Source organism: Coregonus lavaretus, assembly GCF_964263955.1.
Source record: "Coregonus lavaretus genome assembly, contig: HAP1_SCAFFOLD_276, whole genome shotgun sequence".
In the NCBI taxonomy this organism is placed as follows: Eukaryota; Metazoa; Chordata; class Actinopteri; order Salmoniformes; family Salmonidae; genus Coregonus; species Coregonus lavaretus.
In genome coordinates, this window is record NW_028157844.1 from 349,958 (window position 1) to 368,943 (window position 18,986).

Genomic DNA, 18,986 nt, shown 5'->3' on the forward strand with positions numbered 1-18,986 from the left:
ATAAATAATTTGATGGAAAACTAGTAGAAATGTATAGAAAATGTCGATTTCCAGCTTTGTATTTTAAAAATATTTCAACGCAACCTCGGTGTCGTTTTTCTCCCCTTCTGCGGTTCGCAATGCGCATGCGCGCTGCATCCATCTGTGTACCACACGTCAAGGAATTTGTAAGCTTAAAGAAAGATGCTGAAAGTCTCAGGTCGGTGGTGCCTTCAAATCGGGCGAAACTGATTTATCCTGAAAGGAAAACAGACGCGCTACAGGATTTTTATATAGGTTTTTACACACCTTTCCACAACCCATTAAAGTCATAGTGTATCATACATCGATTCTAGCTATGGAATTGAAGAAATCAATTTCTGATACCGAGCGCTCATTGAAGAGCTACGGCGCTGTATCAGAAACGGAATGGACAAAAGACAAAGGTGAGCGTCATTCATTGCAAAGTAACGTTTTCGCCGGTTATAATGGTTATTGCTCTGTGCAGAATAAAGCATGTGGTTTCAAATAGGGGATGTTGCGTTGCAAAACAACACCCATCAATTTCAATGGGTTCGTGCATCTTTATTGTTTTGTAAATGTCATTCCAATTGCCTAGAAAATAGACTGGATACATCTCCATGCATGTGCTTTGCTTTCAATGTATTTTGGAGGTGCATTTGACCAGTTATTCACTGATAATAACCATAACATTAATATTTGAGAAGATCTTTCTCAGAAGCATATGACATAAACCAGTTTCCATTTACAGTAGCTTACCCACTGTATTAACAGTATATATTACAATAGCACATAGGTGAGGAGCCCCGAAATGTATACATGTATGTAATGCCCTATATCTACTAGCCTATTTCCATAACGCCTAAGAAGCACTGAAATGCTCCCAGCTCTTTGCTTTCAGCTGACTGTACATTCCAAAGTTGTCTGACTGGGTCTTGGACCTAATGGATTGAACTGCACCCCTTCCAGTCGATGGATGCAGCACAGTAGAACAGGCTAGAAGCCTACCTGCTGGGCTGTGAGTGTGTGAGTCAATACCAGCATCACCAGCACTGATACCAGCAAGGAAGATGATATAAACAAACTGGCAAGAGATTTTCATCCTCCTCGTTTTCATCCTTTTTCTATCAGCAAGATAGATATCAATGCATTATGAGAGGTCTTTCGAAAGGAAGACACATTTTTAAGATAAGTGTTTCAATAATGTTGTTTATATGATGTGCCATGGTCATTGTTCTTCATCTATTTGTGATGTTATGGGTAGGCTAGGCTAGTGCCATGAAGCTGTCATCCGAACAGTATGATATACACTACCGGTCAAAAGTTTTAGAACATTCTCTCAACCAGCTTCACCTGGAATGTTTTTCCAACAGTCTTGAAGGAGTTCCCACATATGCTGAGCACTTGTTGGCTGCCTTTCCTTCACTCTGCGGTCCGACTCATCCCAAACCATCTCAATTTGGTTGAGGTCGGCGGATTGTGGAGGCCAGGTCATCTGATACAGCACTCCATCACTCTCCTTCTTGGTCAAATAGCCCTTACACAGCCTGGAGGTGTGTTGGGTCATTGTCCTGTTGAAAAACAAATGATAGTCCCACTAAGCCCAAACCAGATGGGATGGCGTATCGCTGCAGAATGCTGTGGTAGCCATGCTGGTTATGTGTGCCTTGAATTCTAAATAAATCACAGACAGTGTCACCAGCAAAGCACCCCCACACCATAACACCTCCTCCTCCATGCTTTACGGTGGGAAATACACATGTGGAGATCATCCGTTCACCCACACCGCGTCTCACAAAGACACGGGGGTTGGAACCAAAAATCTCCAATTTGGACTCCAGACCAAAGGACAAATTTCCACCGGTCTAATGTCCGTTGCTCGTGTTTGTTGGCCCAAGCAAGTCTCTTCTTCTTATTGGTGTCCTTTAGTAGTGGTTTCTTTGCAGCAATTCGACCATGAAGGCCTGATTCACACAGTCTCCTCTGAACAGTTGATGTTGAGATGTGTCTGTTACTTGAACTCTGTGAAGCATTTATTTGCACTGCAATTTCTGAGGCTGATAACTCTAATGAACTTACCTCTGTACCAGAGGTAACTCTGGGTCTTCCATTCCTGTGGCGGTCCTCATGAGAGCCAGATTCATCATAGCGCTTGATGGTTTTTGCGACTGCACTTAAAGAAACGTTCAAAGTTTTTGAAATGTTCCGTATTGACTGACCTTCATGTCTTAAAGTAATGATGGACTGTCGTTTCTCTTTGTTTATTTGAGCTGTTCTTGCCATAATATGGACTTGGTCTTTTACCAAATAGGGCTATCTTCTGTATACCCCCCCCCCCCCCCCCCCCCCTTGTCACAACACAACTGATTGGTCAAACACATTAAGAAGGAAAGAAATCCCACAAATTAACTTTAAACAAGGCACACCTGTTAATTGAAATGCATTCCAGGTGACTACCTCATGAAGCTGGTTGAGAGAATGCCAAGAGTGTGCAAAGCTGTCATCAAGGCTATTTGAAGAATCTCAAATATAAAATATATTTTGATTTGTTTAACAGTTTTTTTGTGTTAAACAAATATATTTCATAGTTTTGATGTCTTCACTATTATTCTACAATGTAGAAAATAGTAAAAAAATAAAGAAAAACCCTTGAATGAGTAGGTGTTCTAAAACTTTTGACCGGTAGTGTATGTCTACTAATACAGAAATAAAGAGGGTCATGGAGGGTAAACAGAGGTCAGAGGTGAGAGGTCAGAGGTCAGGGATGACAGAGTCATAACAAAGAGGTCATATTGTGTGCTTTATGTAACCAGAGATCCACAGCAGAGAATCCTGTCATGAGTCACCCTCACACACCTATGGGGTTCAAGTTCAAGTTCAATATTCACTTGATTTATACTGGTAGGTATGTTTTTCTGTCTATTTTGTGTAGCGCTGTCTGTGTGACATCTGTCCAGGCCTAACTCCAATTATGACTGTTTGTCTGCATTCAGATGCTCATAATGTCTTCCTGTCCTATTTGACCATAACAGCCTGAATCAATCTTTCAACAGAAATCGTCCCGTTGGATCTTGATGGAATAATATATTATTTGTGTCCTCTTCATTAATTCCATTGAGTTAGAACAGGAGTGAAGAAGAGAGGAGAGTGGGGTGCAGAAAGTCTGAGATGAATTCTTCAGCTCTTGAATATGAATAGAAGAAGGCTGCAGCTATTTTTAGAGATAGACTCTCATTCCCCATTCTCCTTCCCCATCCAGTACATACACACACACACACACACACACACACACACACACACACACACACACACACACACACACACACACACACACACACACACACACACACACACACACACACACACACACACACACACACACACACACACACACACACACACACACACACACACACACACCTATACACCCCCCTTCCCTGGTTCCTCCTTGTGTGTTCCAACTTTCAACTTCCATCTGTGTTGGGAGTCGCATAGCTGGATACTAAAACACAGTGGGGAACATTATAATTAACGTAGTACTTCTGGGCCCTGTTCATTAGGAGGAAAGCAGACTGAAACAGGGAGGGACTACCAGACTGCCCAATAAGAAAATCTCATTTTCGGTTTCCATTACAAAAAGTTTTTAAAAAATTTCCATTGTATGCCCTAATGAACATAACCCTGAAGTGGCTCCTACGCAGATTATATCCACATCACAGATCTGCTTCCCCTCATCAAGCAGACATCTGTGTCCACCCTCCTCCTCCTCCTCCGACTTGTTCTATCAAGGCTCTCATTATGCTGATCAGTTGATTGATAAACAGATGTTCAGGGTATTGATTAGGCAGTTTGTTTTAATGCAATTAGTGTGATTACATTGTGTTAATAACTGGCTTGGCTCTGCCAGTGATGACAGTGAAGCTACTTTGATAGGGGAGCCTGGTATTTCTTCTAATAGTGACTGTGGGGACTGGGGAGGAACAAATGTTGCTGTTACTGTATAGATTTAGAGCTGGATTCAATACGTATCACGGACGATCCATATTAAAATGTAAAGGTAATTTCCGATTGAGCCAACATATGCTGTGTTTACCACGAACGCGGGAATATTGCCTTTAAATTTCATTGGAGCTATAAGGCGGATATTCCACGATACTTCAGCGATACGGATTGAATCCATCCCTTATTGTTTTGTCTTTGTCTTTTCGATACAGTTCTGTCTGTAGGCCATACTGTGTCTGTTTTCCTGTAGTAGGTTTAGCATTATTCTTACTTTGTCTTTCAATGCCATTTTGCCTTCCGTGGTGCCCACACTAGCATACCACGAAGAATGCATGCCCAATACATTGCTTCATACTAATTGGTATGGAGCTGTGGATATTGGAACAGAGCCTCAGTCTTCCATACTTAACATTTGCCATGTAGCCAGGAGTGTAGTTGGAGACCCCCATGAGTAATATCTTCCTCCTCACACTCTCTAATCCTGCTGGTGGCTGAATGTGGACCACTGAGTGTGGGAGTGTGTGCTGACTGAGTATGTACTGCGTTAAGATAACTTCCTTAGCTAAGAGCAGTAGGCAGTTTAGATCCTTTGTGTGTTAGTCATTACAGACCTGGTTCTCTGCCATCATAATGGGCCAGTCAGGACTTTGTGTGGCTCGGTCCTATTGACAGTCAGCAGCAAATTGTGTGTGTGTGTTCGCGTGTGTGCGTGCGTGCGCGCGTGCGCGTGTGAGTGAGTGTGTGTGTCTTTGTGTGAGGTAGAAAGAGAGGAGAGAGGGGGAGAGAAAGAGGAGAGGGTAAAGAGAGAGGTAGAGAGAGGAGGGGAGAGAGAGAGAGAGGAAGAGAAAGTGAGAGAGAGAGAGAGAGAGAGAAAGATAGAGAGAGCAGTGAGGGGTAGAGGAAGAGAGAGAGAGAAACCACTTGGTATAAATCCCCCACAGTTTACCACACTGCGTTATAGACTGCAGCTACAACTGTGTTGGTATCAGCAATGTTTTCATGCTGCGGTTACAACAGCAGGGAAAACATCAGGTCGCTACTTTTTATTCAAGGACTCGACGTCAAGCTAAGCATTGAATCTCATCAGCTATGAACAGTCACAGGATGCAATTTCGATTCTTGTTACATTTGCCTTAGACAAAAACAGTCACTCAAATGAATGTCAAAATCTCATCCAGCCAAAGAAAACAATAGAAGGTCACTTTAACTCTACCCACATGTACATATTACCTCAATTACCTCGACTAACCGGTGCCCCCGCACACTGACTCTGTACCGGTACCCCCTGTATATAGCCTCCCTACTGTTATTTCATTAATTATTTATTTTATTTGTTATTTACTTATCTATTTTTTACTTAACACTTGTTTTTCTTAAAACTCATTGTTGGTTAAGGTCTTGTAAGTAAGCATTTCACTGTAAGGTCTACACCTGTTGTATTCGGCGCATGTGGCAAATACACATTGATTTGATTTGATTTGAAATGAGGTGACATCGTTTTTTGTTCTTTATTACCAAGATTTGGAACACCACTACTTCCTTTTTGTCGACTGTCTTTAAGAGTCCTCCCTCCACATTAGCACCTTGTAAAGGTTTCTGGATGGATAACGTTACCAGTAGTTGGTTGAGGAGTCACAGAACAGTCAGATCACCTCTCTGGCCTCGTAGCCTGTCTGTCTCCATCGGGGAAATCTGTCTGGAAGCAGTACTGTACTGTCTCCCAGCAGTACTGTACAGTACGTCCTTCTAACCCTGAATGAAATATTTACGTCCTGCCTAGTGGGGGATGGGAAGCTATAGTTTACAATGGATGTCCAAGGTTTGAAATTAGAGGATTGGAGGTTGCCCCCTAAGCCTAGGCCACAGGAAGTTGGTGGCACCTTAATTGGGGAGAACAGGCTCGTGGTAATGACTGGAGCAGAATTAGTGGAATGGTAACAAATACATCAAACACATGGTTTCCAGATGTTTGATGCCATTCCAAATTTGCGCCGTTCCGGCCATTATTATGAGCCATCCTCCCCTCAGCAGCCTCCTGTGACCTATGCACTCTTGCTGACAATGGGAGTGTGATGATTGTTCCGTTGCTTGTGCTATTGACTGCAATATGCGTTTATTAATCGCCCCCAGTTTGCTTTTGTGCTGACATAGGCTACACATTGGAGAAGCCTAGGATTATTGTTAGTAGTGTGTTCAGTTGGGTTCACATTGGGATTGCAATGATCATTCAGTTGCTTATGCTGGCTTCACATGCTCGTGGAAAATGGGAAATGGGAAGTCGTAAGTCTGACATGATTGTGTTGAAGTGCTTTTGAAGTTGGAACAATTCTTTAACCAATAAGATTTTAGCTAGCTTGATAAGCTAGATAACATTGCTAATAATAAAGTTACTTAGCTTGTTTAACATTGACAATATGGTGAAACTATCTACATTCTCCATATTGATAAGGTTGTAATTGTCAAAAACAGATGTGTTGTCATCTTTTGTTTGAAAAGGTGAAAGGTCGTGGTGAAACGTCGCAACTCAGCAACTCGGGTAACAACATTTTCTCCAAGTTTCCTACTTGTAATTCCGACTTGGAGGGTTATTAAAGTGAAATTTCCCACTAGGAGCTACAGTGAGGGAAAAAAGTATTTGATCCCCTGCTGATGTTGTACGTTTGCCCACTGACAAAGAAATGATCAGTCTATCATTTTAATGGTAGGTTTATTTGAACAGTGAGAGACAGAATAACAACAACAAAATCCAGAAAAACGCATGTCAAAAATGTTTTAAATTGATTTGCATTTTAATGAGGGAAATAAGTATTTGACCCCCTCTCAATCAGAAAGATTTCTGGCTCCCAGGTGTCTTTTATACAGGTAACGAGCTGAGATTAGGAGCACACTCTTAAAGGGAGTGCTCCTAATCTCAGTTTGTTACCTGTATAAAAGACACCTGTCCACAGAAGCAATCAATCAATCAGATTCCAAACTCTCCACCATGGCCAAGACCAAAGAGCTCTCCAAGGATGTCAGGGACAAGATTGTAGACCTACACAAGGCTGGAATGGGCTACAAGACCATCGCCAAGCAGCTTGGTGAGAAGGTGACAACAGTTGGTGCGATTATTCGCAAATGGAAGAAACACAAAATAACTGTCAATCTCCCTCGGCCTGGGGCTCCATGCAAGATCTCACCTCGTGGAGTTGCAATGATCATGAGAACGGTGAGGAATCAGCCCAGAACTACACGGGAGGATCTTGTCAATGATCTCAAGGCAGCTGGGACCATAGTCACCAAGAAAACAATTGGTAACACACTACGCCGTGAAGGACTGAAAATTATAGACTGATCATTTCTTTGTCAGTGGGCAAACGTACGAAATCAGCAGGGGATCAAATACCTTTTTCCCTCACTGTAGGAGCTCCCGATAACTCTGATAGCACTTGAACACTGCATTAGTGACTAGCAATATGCGTTTATTATTCCCTCAGTTTGCGTTTCTATTGGCTGCACTGTGTTGCTGTGTCCAGTCTTTGATTGCTATTGGTTGAATAGGTGGCTTGGTGAGGTCATTGGCCCCGGTTCAGGGTGGATTAGTCCAATTGGTGAAGAGTTACTCCAGGTCATTGATCTATGTCAGTACCAGTATCGAATTTCTCTCATCTCTTTGGCTTGAGGCCCTTCTCACTGTTTGAGTCCCAAATGGCTTTCTATTCCCTATGTAGTGCACTACTTTTGACCAGGACCAATAGGGCTCTGGTCAAAAGTAGTGCACTATATAGGGAATAGGGTGCCATTTGGGATACAACCACTGCCTTCAAGACCTCAAGCCTTCAGCCCTTCCAAAGCCTCACTAATACTCAGAGTCAATGACTCCTTCGATTATGTCATTTTATGTTCTCGATTCAACGAGCATCACACCAGGGTGCATGAGCCTCTGGCATCGAATTTAAGGTGTCAGCTACTTCTTTCTTAGTCATCAGACATTTTACCAGAACCTTCTATTCATTTTAGGTGGGTACTGTGAGACAAAATGACACATACCGTTACTATCATCTGGACTTGTCTAGGTTTACCAAGAAGCACTTTGACAGCGTGTGAGTGAGTAAGGTTTTTTGCTTTGAAGACAAGACATGAAAAAGACAGCTCAAAAGCAACACCATGCTTTTCATTTAGTCAAGAGAGAAATTCCTAGTGTCATTTACATTTCAGATAATGTACTATGCGTATCTTGTCCCTGGACTTACTCGAGCGTCACATTCATAATTAGGACGTTGGATGGAGCAGGGAGTAGTGTTGTTTTACTGTAAAATAAAGCTGCCAAACAAGCCTTGGGTATTGTACTGGATAAAGGGAGGACAATAATATGCAAGGCTAGGCAGTAATGCAGAAACACTTGGCAGGACCAAGTCCATTGGGATTCTGCCTCGTGTTATTTATTATATCTTTACTCCATTTAACGATTCCATGTACTGTTCTTTAAGTCAGAGGATGGAGGGCATAGGGCTCCTCTTCAGACTCTTTGATGGTGGCAACAACAGAATAGGCCCTTCGGTTCTGAAGTCCAGAAGTTGGTATTGTGTTGGTATTTTATGAATTATCTATTAAAATATTTAAAACAGAAAGGAAATGACCAGCCTTCTCTCTCTCTCTCTCTCTCGATGTGTTAGAATGATGTAACTCACACTAGTGTTAAAACACAAAGTTCCCTCTCTCTCTCTCCAGGTCAGTCAGATGTGTCCATGGCAGAGAGCATCATGTCTCCAGATGAGATTGAAGTGGAGATGGCTCGCATCCAGCGTCTCAGGGAGGTGCTGGTGAGGAGGGAGTCTGAACTGCGCTTTATGTGAGTACTGTACAGAGACCATCAACACCACGATTAAATAATTACAAACTGCGGCTTTAATGCGAAGACGTGTTGGATTTTAATCATATAGAAGCTCGTTGGAATAGATAGAATTTCCATTTTCTTCCAAGAGTGGGTCAATGTATTATGGACAGTAAAGAGAGCATGTAGACTTTTGGGCCCCTTAAAAAGAATGACACCCATACAGATAAGCCTAATAAGTTTATACTGTATATCCTGATGATAATGATATTACCCTGATGTAGATGTAATAAAGCCTTATTTCTGACACTGTGAAGAATTAGTTAACTAGATTGTGTTTCTGCTTTAGCATGGAGCAGGCTGGCAATGACATCTATGCTATTACAGTGCCGTCAGAAAGTATTCACACCCCTTGACTCTTTCCACATTTTGTTGTGTTACAGCCTGAATTTAAAATATAGTAAATTTCGATTTTTTTGTCAATCGCCTGCACACAATACCCCCATAATGTCAAATTAAGAAAAAGTGAAAAGCTTAAATGTGTCAATGAGTATTCAGGCCCTTTGTTATGCCAAGCCTGCATACGTTCAGCAGTAAAACAAGTCACATAATAAGTTGCATGGACTCACTCTGTGTGCAATAATAGTGTTTAACATGATTTTTGAATGACTACCTCATCTCTGTACCCCACACATACAATTATCTGTAAGGTCCCTCAGTCGAGCAGTTGAATTTCAAACACAGATTCAACCATAAAGACCAGGGAGGTTTTCAAATGCCTCGCAAAGAATGGCACCTATTGGTAGATGGGTAAAAAATTAAAAAGCAGACATTAAATATCCCTTTGAGCATGGTGAAATTATTAATTACACGTTGGATGGTGTATCAATACACCAAGTGCAGAGATGCCAGAATGGGGGATGATGTGAGGGTGTTTCCGCACTCTCATCAGGATCCTGGCAGCGTTGTTCTGGATGTAGTGGAGCTTCTGGAGACTCCTGCCAGGGATCCTGATGAAGAGTGTGTTGCAGTAGTCCAGCCTTGAGGAGATAATGGCATGGACGAGCTTCCCTGCGTCAGACTGAGTGAGAGTGGGACTGAGTTTGGCAATGTTCTTGAGGTGATAGAATGACGCTTTACACAGTCGTTGTATGTGGCTGTCAAAGGTCAGGGAGCTTTACACACAGATTGGAAACCGAGGGGGAGAGAGGAGTGTTCTGTCCTGCAATGGTGAGGTGTGTTATTGGTGAGTGCTGGACCTGGAAGTAGGGCCTCAGTTTCGATGCTGTTCAGTTGAAGGAAGTTTTGCTTCATTCATGCCCTTATCTCCTCACGGCAGGTGTTCAGATGGGCACATGCATCAGAGGGACATGGGGAAGCTTTTACATACAGCTGGGTGTCATCAGCATAGCAGGGCAATGAGATTCCATGCCGGCTGATGACACGACCGAGGGGGAGCATGTACAAGACAAACAGGATGGGTCCAAGAACAGATCCTTGTGGGACACTGAAAAACTCATACTCAGTCCTGTCTGAGAGGTAGGAGTGGAACCAGCTCAGAGCTGATCCAGACAGTCCGATGGTGTCCCGGAGGCGTTCCAGGAGGATGGGGTGGTCGACAGTGTGAAACACTGCTCTCATGTACAGGAGGATCAGGAGACAGGGGGAGCCTGCATCAGCCGCCATCAGCAGGTCGTTGGTGACCTTATTGGTCTCATCACGGGGTCAGGTGACCAGGTGATCAGAAGTTGATGCTTGATATTCAGGGAATCTTGGTCCATCATATTGTGTCGCTATTGAGTTCTAAACATTGAGAAAATATACAGTGAGATATTTTTTTGTGTGATGGCAAGTACAATCAATAGAAACTGGAAAGAGATCGGTGGGACGTGTGGCTTCATTAGCTTAGATGGCTTCATCAGTGAACAGTGATACCAATACCTCCAGCTATGTGTGACTCAGACACACACACACACACACACACAGTCTGTAGCAGATGGAGTGCAAAGCCTGCTGGAAAGCACCGTTGGGGTCTAGTGAGTGGGTAAACAACACAAGGCAAATAGGGGATAGTGAGGAGGAGAGAAAAAGATGTTGAGGTTGAGAGACAGGAACAAGTGAGTGGGTGAAAATTACAGGGACAGGGTGTCGAAAGAGCAGAGGGAGAAGAGGCTGAAGAAGAGGAACAGGGGAGACAGAGGGAACTAGAGGAGGAGGAGGAGAGAGATGAAGGGAGGTGGGGATGATAGCAGGGAGAGGGATGGAGGAAGAGGAGGAGGAGAGGGAGATGAAGAAGAGGGACAGGGAGAGAGCAGAGGAGGCAGAGAGGGGGAGGAGAGAGATGAAGGGAGGGAGGGAGGGAGGTTAAGGAGGAACAGGGAGAGAAACAGGGAGAGGGGGAGGAGGGAGGGAGGGAGGGAGGGAGGGAGGGAGGGAGGGAGGGAGGGAGGGAGAGGCTGAGGAACAGGGAGAAAGAGGGGGAGGAGAGAGAGATGGAGGGAGGAGGCGGGAGAGGTGTTGGGAGCCGGTGGATGAGTCATCAGTCTGTGATTTACAGCAGAGAGACTTAAATCCCTGGTAGCTGTCACAGCGCTGCAGAGAGAGAGAGGGAGGGATGGATGGAGGGAGAGGAGGGGAGGAGAGGAGGAGAGAGATGAATGGGAGGGGGCGGGCGGGCGGGGGCAGAGAAGAGCGAGAGGGATGTAGCAATTGAGAGAGGAAAGAGAGAAAGAGTGAAAGATGGAGGGGAGGAGAGATGGAAGGATGGAGGGATGATGGGAAGGAGAGAAAAGAGAGAGAAGGAGAGACGGAGGAAGGGGAGGAGAAGAGAGAGAAGGAGAGACGGAGGAAGGGGAGGAGAAGAGAGAGAAGGAGAGACGGAGGAGAAGAGAGAGAAGGAGAGACGGAGGAGAAGAAAGAGAAGGAGAGACGGAGGAAGGGGAGGAGAAGAGAGAGAAGGAGAGACGGAGGAAGGGGAGGAAAGAGAGAGAAGGAGAGACGGAGGAGAAGAGAGAGAAGGAGAGACGGAGGAGAAGAGAGAGAAGGAGAGACGGAGGAGAAGAGAGAGAAGGAGAGACGGAGGAGAAGAGAGAGAAGGAGAGACGGAGGAAGGGGAGGAGAAGAGAGAAGGAGAGACGGAGGAAGGGGAGGAAAGAGAGAGGAGAGATGGAGGAAGGGGAGGAGAAGAGAGAGAAGGAGAGACGGAGGAAGAGGAGGAGAAGAGAAGGGGATGATATGATAGAGAGGGACCAGTAGGGTCCTCAGGGTGGGTCTTCAGGACCAGTAGAGGAGTGATTCATTCAACGCTTCCCATCTGCCCACACTCATCCCTAAGGGGGGTTGTAACTTTGTCTTTTACTGTAATAGAAAGACGGCTTTATATATTTCCCTCTATAGCTTTTATATGTGGATGTTTGCTTTATCTTTTATGTTTCTGTAAAACACTATTTTTATAAGATATCTGTCAGTATGACTGCACAGTGTTCCTTGTGTTTATTATGTACTGGGCCGCATTGATATATAGTAGGGCATAGATAGAGTGGATAGCGGGCCCCATATCTTTTCAAATTCTATCCCCTTTCCCCTAGCTCACAGATCTGAAAGAACTAGATGAATGCAAATTATGTCAATAGGCCTCCAATAGCCAGGTTACTTGGAGGAACCAAAATGGAACAGGGCCATAGAGTCACACTGTGCTTTACCCTTCCTAACTGGAATAAATGTTGTTGTCTTTTCCAGGGCGGACGACATCCAGCTCTGCAAAGACATCATGAGTCTGAAACAGGAGCTGAGGAAGGTGGTAACTGTACCAGGTAACTAACAGCAACAAATACATTCATCACAATCACAACAGTTCCACTGTCCACCGCTTTCCTATCCAGTAACAGGCAGAAAAATTTACCAAATATCAGAGGTATATATTTAAGCAATAAGGCCCGAGGAGGTGTGGTATATAGCCAATATACCACGGCTATGGGCTGTTCTTATGCGCGACGCAACACGGAGTGCCTGGATACAGCCCTTAGCCGTGGTATATTGGCCATATACCACAAACCCCCAAGGTGCCTTATTGCTATTATAAACTGGTTACGGCTGTCAGCCAATCAGCATTCAGGGCTCGAACCACCCAGTTTATATTACCATATATCCATGTAACTAACGGCAACACAGACATCACCTCCACTGGCTGCACTCTCCTGTCATATCATAGCTGGCAACAGAGAGAAAAATGTATCATATAACTAGAGCCAACACAGACATCACAAGAAATCCCCTTCACCGCCCTCCCCTGCAACATAACAGAGAGAAATGAGCCGTACTGTCTATCCCTCTAGGAAATAGAACAAGCATATCAGGATTTATCCTCAATGTACCCTTAGCCAAATTGCTTATGCATGCTGTAGAGCACGTGTCAAACTCATTCCACGGAGGGCCGAGTGTCTGCAGGTTTTCGCTCCTCCCTTGGACTTGATTGATGAATTAAGGTCACTAATTAGTAAGGAACTCCCCTCACATAGTTGTCTCGGTCTTAATTGAAAGGAAAAAAACAGCAGACACTAGGCCCTCCATGGAATGAGTTGGACACCCCTGCTGTAGTGAGTATAGACCCAGAAATATGGTAGAGGAGAAAAACTGCTACCATATGCAGCTACCAGCTGCTACATCCCACTTCCTGGTGAGGTGATTTGTGGGTAGGTTCACTGCGGTAAAGTAGCTGCACAATTGATTGTAACTCTCAGGAACATGGGAGAGTTATGAGGTGGGGAGTTTCTTCCCCTCAGGTAGTGTAGAGTAGGCACACACACAGTCATAATGGCCACACACACACACACACAGCTAACCGTAATGGCTATATGAGCCAATGGTCCATTTCCTGGGACTGTGGACAGAAATTATTTCAACGAATACTACTTCATTTATTTGTCCCCCACAAACGATGTTAAGTCTATTTGTGGCAAAGGCTGACAGCAGATTATGGAGTCAAATAGCCACTACAACTCTACAACGTCACAGTCTAGAGTTAGCTGTCTAGCCTGGTCCCAGACAGCACAAACAGATCTGGTACCAGGCTAGTTTCTCCTTATACTTGTGATGACAGAGTGACTGGATCTGTATTAGTGATAATCTGGAATGGCAACAAACAAGAACAATGGAATGAATTGTTCATTAGAGCATACATAAAGCCTACATACTGTACAGATGCCATACTGCTTACATAGAAGCTAAATCCAGTACTTTATGCATGACATTCATTGACATATAGAATGCCATGCACACAAACATTCCAAATCAAATCAAATTCCTCACACCATTATGAGTCATAATATACCATGTATGTATGTTCAGGGAATGGCTGTACGGATCCAGTTCTATCCTGGTGGGAGAGAAAGAGCAGAGACTGCACTCCTCTCCTGCCTGGTGCCTTAGCTTTCCCACCTTCTATTACTACTGTCAACAACACTGCACACTGTTCTCCATCCATTGCAGTGTATATGTGTGTGTGTGTGTCTCAGTCTATCAGAGTGTGAAGGTCAGGGGAATAAAGCCGAAATCCTTCATGAATATACGACTGCTTATGCAAATGGCCCCGTTGGGCTCTGGTCAAAAGTAGTGCCCTATGTAGGGAATAGGGTAACATTTGAGATGCACCCTATTAATATACGACTGCTTATGCAAATTCCCCCATTCAGACAGGACATTGTATCACCGAACAGCATTTGCATATTTTGTCTCCTGATTAGTTCTCATGAATTAAACACGAGGAGGACTATTTAAGAATATAAAGATCTAGGACTCTATTCAATCCACATCGCGGAAGTTCAGCGTTACAGCGTGATTGAAATTTAAAGACAATGTCCCTCTTTAGCGGAGACTGCATTCACGGTATCGCTGCATATGTCGGCTCAATCGGACATTACCTTTACATTTCTATCAATTGAGCTTTACAGATGGAATAGACCCCCTACTGTTTGTGATGTGAATCACTATTTGGTAGCAACTGCTGCCCTCCCAGGAAGTTTCATCTTCCCCTGTAGCTCAGTATCTAACAAATGTTGTATCAGTTGAGAAATGTATTTCATATAAGATACAAATATAATTTTTAGTTTGATATAAAACATACATCTTTAAAATCGAACCCCCTCTCTACCTCCCTCCCTCTATCCCCCTCCCTCTCTCTTTCCTCCAGAGAAAGAGAAGACCAAGAAACAGAGACAGAGGGAGGAGGAGTTGATCCTGAATATCCATAAACTGGTGCAGAAGAGGGATTTCCTAGTGGACGATGCAGAGGTGGAGAGATTAAGGTAGAACTGTGGTCAGAGGGAGGTGGAGGGAGGGAGGTGGAGAGATGAAGGTCTAACTGCCAGACAGTCTAAGGGAGGTGGAGAGGTTAACTGCCAGACAGTCTGAGGGAGGTGGAGAGATGAAAATCTAACTGCCAGACAGTCTGAGGGAGGTGGAGAGATGAAGATCTAACTGCCAGACAGTCTGAGGGAGGTGGAGAGATAAAGATCTAACTGCCAGACAGTCTGAGGGAGGTGGAGATATTAAGGTTAACTGCCAGACAGTCTTAGGGAGGTGGAGATATTAAGGTTAACTGCCAGACAGTCTGAGGGAGGTGGAGAGATGAAGGTCTAACTGCCAGACAGTCTGAGGGAGGTGGAGAGATGAAGGTCTAACTGCCAGACAGTCTGAGGGAGGTGGAGAGATGAAGGTCTAACTGCCAGACAGTCTGAGGGAGAGGGAGAGGTTAAGGTTAACTGCCAGACAGTCTGAGGGAGGTGGAGAGGTTAAGGTTAACTGCCAGACAGTCTGAGGGAGGGGGAGAGATTAAGGTTAACTGCCAGACAGTCTGAGGGAGGGGGAGAGATTAAGGTTAACTGCCAGACAGTCTGAGGGAGATGACAAATGACCACAGTTCAACTCCCTATCATCTCCACTTCCTCTTCTGCCTGGGCTGCCTCTTGGTCCCCCTTGGTCTCTCACTTACTCCCCATCCTCTCTGCCTGCTATCTTGGTCCTCCTGTCTTTGACATGGAGATTACTTACAGACAGCAGATCTGGTATGAGATCACAGTGTGTCATTCAGTGAATGTATGGAGTATTTAGGATATTGAGAATTAAAACTGCCACGGACAGATTGCGAGACATTCTTGGAAACAAAGTTATGTGCATGGAGATTTTATGTGCTCTAAATAGTCAATCACTTTATGGAATAGGTGTATGGACACAGGGCTGGAATGTGAGAACTGTTTAGGGGCAATGGCTTTGGTATGTAGGTACTGTAACTGAACGGTATGGTGGTATTCTACAGACTATGTGACGTTTTGTCATTGAGTTAGAGGTGACTGCGTCTGTAACCACTGACTCTAACCCCTATCCTCTCTACAGGGAGCAGGAGGAGGACAAGGAGATGGCTGAGTTCCTGAGACTGAAGCTGATGCCTCTGGAGAAGCTGGCCAGAGAAGCTGCCCAAAGTGAGTATTAGCCTTCATACAAACCACACACTAGTACACAATCAATAGCTCAAGTTTGTTTATGAGTCATATACCCATGATACACAGTGCAATGAAATGCTTACAGGTTCACCCTTTTGACAATGCAACAACATAATCATAGTCACAGAGCGAGTGGCCTTGATGAAAACCCTCAAGTACATATTAAAACCATACATACAGTAAAGATATGTGGATATAATATAAAGCAGATTAGTTCTGTCATGTCCAGAGTCACAGACCATGAGTGACCCTGACTGTCATACAGTTTGATACCATGCACACTGGCTCTGTCACATTAGTTCAAGACAAAGATAAATCGAGTGGCAATAAGGGATAACTGACAAGCCACATAATGGAGTTAGTGTGATAACAGCTGATTCAAATCCTATTAGAATATCGATTAGAGAACTGACTCTTAGTTGTTATGGTGTTGATTTAGTCTAATCAAGCGTGTACCAGGACTTCATTCAAACAGAGGCAAAGATGGGAACCTTAGCGAAATGGTTGTGCCTTTTTCATTTCCATCTAAAACCACAGAGAACGTGTCCAAATGTGCACCCCTTTATGAGGCTCTGCTGGGAGTGCAGAAAGTAGTGCACTATGTTGAGATTAGGGTGCCTATGACATCTCAGATTTACCCATGCCCTCTCTCTTACCCTAGATCCCCAGAAGCCCAAGAGACAAGTCCCTGATCCTCCGCCAGGCAAGCCATCCATTACCAAGTCCATCACCATCATCAAGGACTGCTGCGGAGCCACCCAGTGTTGTATCATGTAACCATGGTTACAGAGGAGTTGGAGTACACCCTCCCAGTCACACACCACCTTAGTAACAACAACACAGTCACGCTGTACATCTGTCACCTGACCTGGTCACTTGGTGTCATATCACCTATTGTTACATCACTTCCTGTGACCCAGAGAACCCTGGTGCAAAATGGACACCCATATAGAGGTGATGGATGGACAGGCATGGCCACATGTACAGTAATAAATGGAATAACGGAAATGAAATATGTGGCACTATATAATGTTAAAAGGCAATTGGAAATTGAATATATGGGACCTGTACGGTATTGTAAGCAAGCAAGATAAGCTACATTGACATTTAAATACACCAATTTATATTGATTAAGGGACTCATTACATCCCTCTTGAAACGTTCTTCAGAGATCAATAATGACATATTGTTATGATGAGTTTCTCTGGTGTCAAGTAATTCAGGATGCAAGAATATACTTAAACAATTATATGGAGAGTTAATACAAAGTATTTAATAGATACTGTACCGGGTTCGTCTAACAAAAGGCACGTGCTTTGCCTCTTGTCATCCCAACTACTAGACAAAATAAATCTCTCAGTTTATGTACTTCATGTTACACGTTTCTTCAACAACATCTGTTAACCATCAGTGGACACTCCCTTCTTTGATGGTATTACCTTGTACCCCAAGTCAGTATATTATGTCTATCAATCATTCTAAGATAAACCACAGTAACCTCCCTCGACATACTGGAATCCAGACTCTGCGGCACCAAGAGTCACCTATCTAATAAATGTAACCTTGTTCCCACAACACCATGAAAAGACATAACACATATATTCCTCAGATTTACAAGCACAACGTTCCGTAACGAACCAACAACGCATCATACCAGGGTTCTCTGTTCACCAGGAAATGACATCATGACTTAATTGTTATTCACGTTGCCATTTTGATAACGGGTATTTACTGTATGCTTCCATTCCAACCCTTTAACGGAACAACTAGAACACCTTTTCTCAGACTTAGGACTGTATGCTTACCAGGGTGGGGTCAATTCCATTTCAATTCAGTCAATTACTTACCAAATGACCAGATTTTAAAATCAATTGACCCAACCCTGATGCTTGCACTGGAACTGTAGATGATGAAACACTTACTGCAGTACATTTTGATCCCTTTATCATAAAGGTATACTTCCTATATAAACAGTATTACTGAACACACAGTTGCTATGATACCATTTGCATTGGAAAGCTGCAACAATCGCATGATTGAGTTAACTTTGTTTTTCTATGATGTATATTAATGTATCAATAACCAACCAGTATACATGCAATTATGTTGCTAAGGTAAAGTCTGCCTTACAATCGGTCATTCAAATCTTCACCAAAACAGTGGCAGTTATTACCATGGTATTACTACAATGTTATTCATGATTACAATGAAGTATTGATAGGAAAACAATTAGCGTCATACTTCGAGTCTAAGGAATTTCTATTACGAAACATACCTTCGATAAGATTCTGGAAAATAAAGTGTTTGTTGGAATCTAATGTTTGTAGCAGATTAGAGAGTCCCGTTCAACTAAGTGACCCTCTACTTCAGATTCTATCCCTCGGTCACTTCAGATTCTATCCCTCTATCCCCATGCCTCCCTTTGGATAGATCTCTAAAGTATTTACCTTGATTCCTCAAGTCCTCTCCTTGCTTCTGAGGTTGAGAGAAGCAAAGAATTGAGGAAAACACAGAGACCCATCCCTGAACTTTGTTCTGTACTATATTAGTGATGCTTTATGAAGGTCCTAATGTCCAAATTGAACAATATGCATAAATGAGCTGAAACTACCTGTACATATATGTTTAAATAAAAGGCATCTTTCAGGAATTCACTAAGTCATTCATTGGTTTTC

General features: G+C 43.6%; 1 protein-coding gene across 1 annotated transcript; it reads left to right on the forward strand.

Annotated features, from left to right (window-relative positions):
* Positions 1-134: 134 nt before the first annotated feature.
* Positions 135-18,959, forward strand: LOC311124825 (bMERB domain-containing protein 1-like). Its single transcript, XM_084198922.1, has 6 exons — positions 135-425; positions 8,713-8,833; positions 12,554-12,627; positions 15,003-15,117; positions 16,205-16,290; positions 16,973-18,959. Exons 1-6 carry the CDS (start codon positions 338-340, stop codon positions 17,086-17,088), a joined length of 600 nt encoding a protein of 199 aa, XP_084055048.1. The 5' UTR covers positions 135-337; the 3' UTR covers positions 17,089-18,959.
* The last annotated feature ends 27 nt before the right edge of the window (positions 18,960-18,986 follow it).

Bases quoted from the DNA above. Each gene is read 5' to 3' on its own strand.
- LOC311124825 (XM_084198922.1), top strand. From the start codon at position 338: ATGGAATTGAAGAAATCAATTTCTGATACCGAGCGCTCATTGAAGAGC. The intron at 8,834-12,553 runs GTGAGTACTGTA...TGTCTTTTCCAG, and splicing joins GAGTCTGAACTGCGCTTTAT to GGCGGACGACATCCAGCTCT. The intron at 15,118-16,204 runs GTAGAACTGTGG...TCCTCTCTACAG, and splicing joins GCAGAGGTGGAGAGATTAAG to GGAGCAGGAGGAGGACAAGG.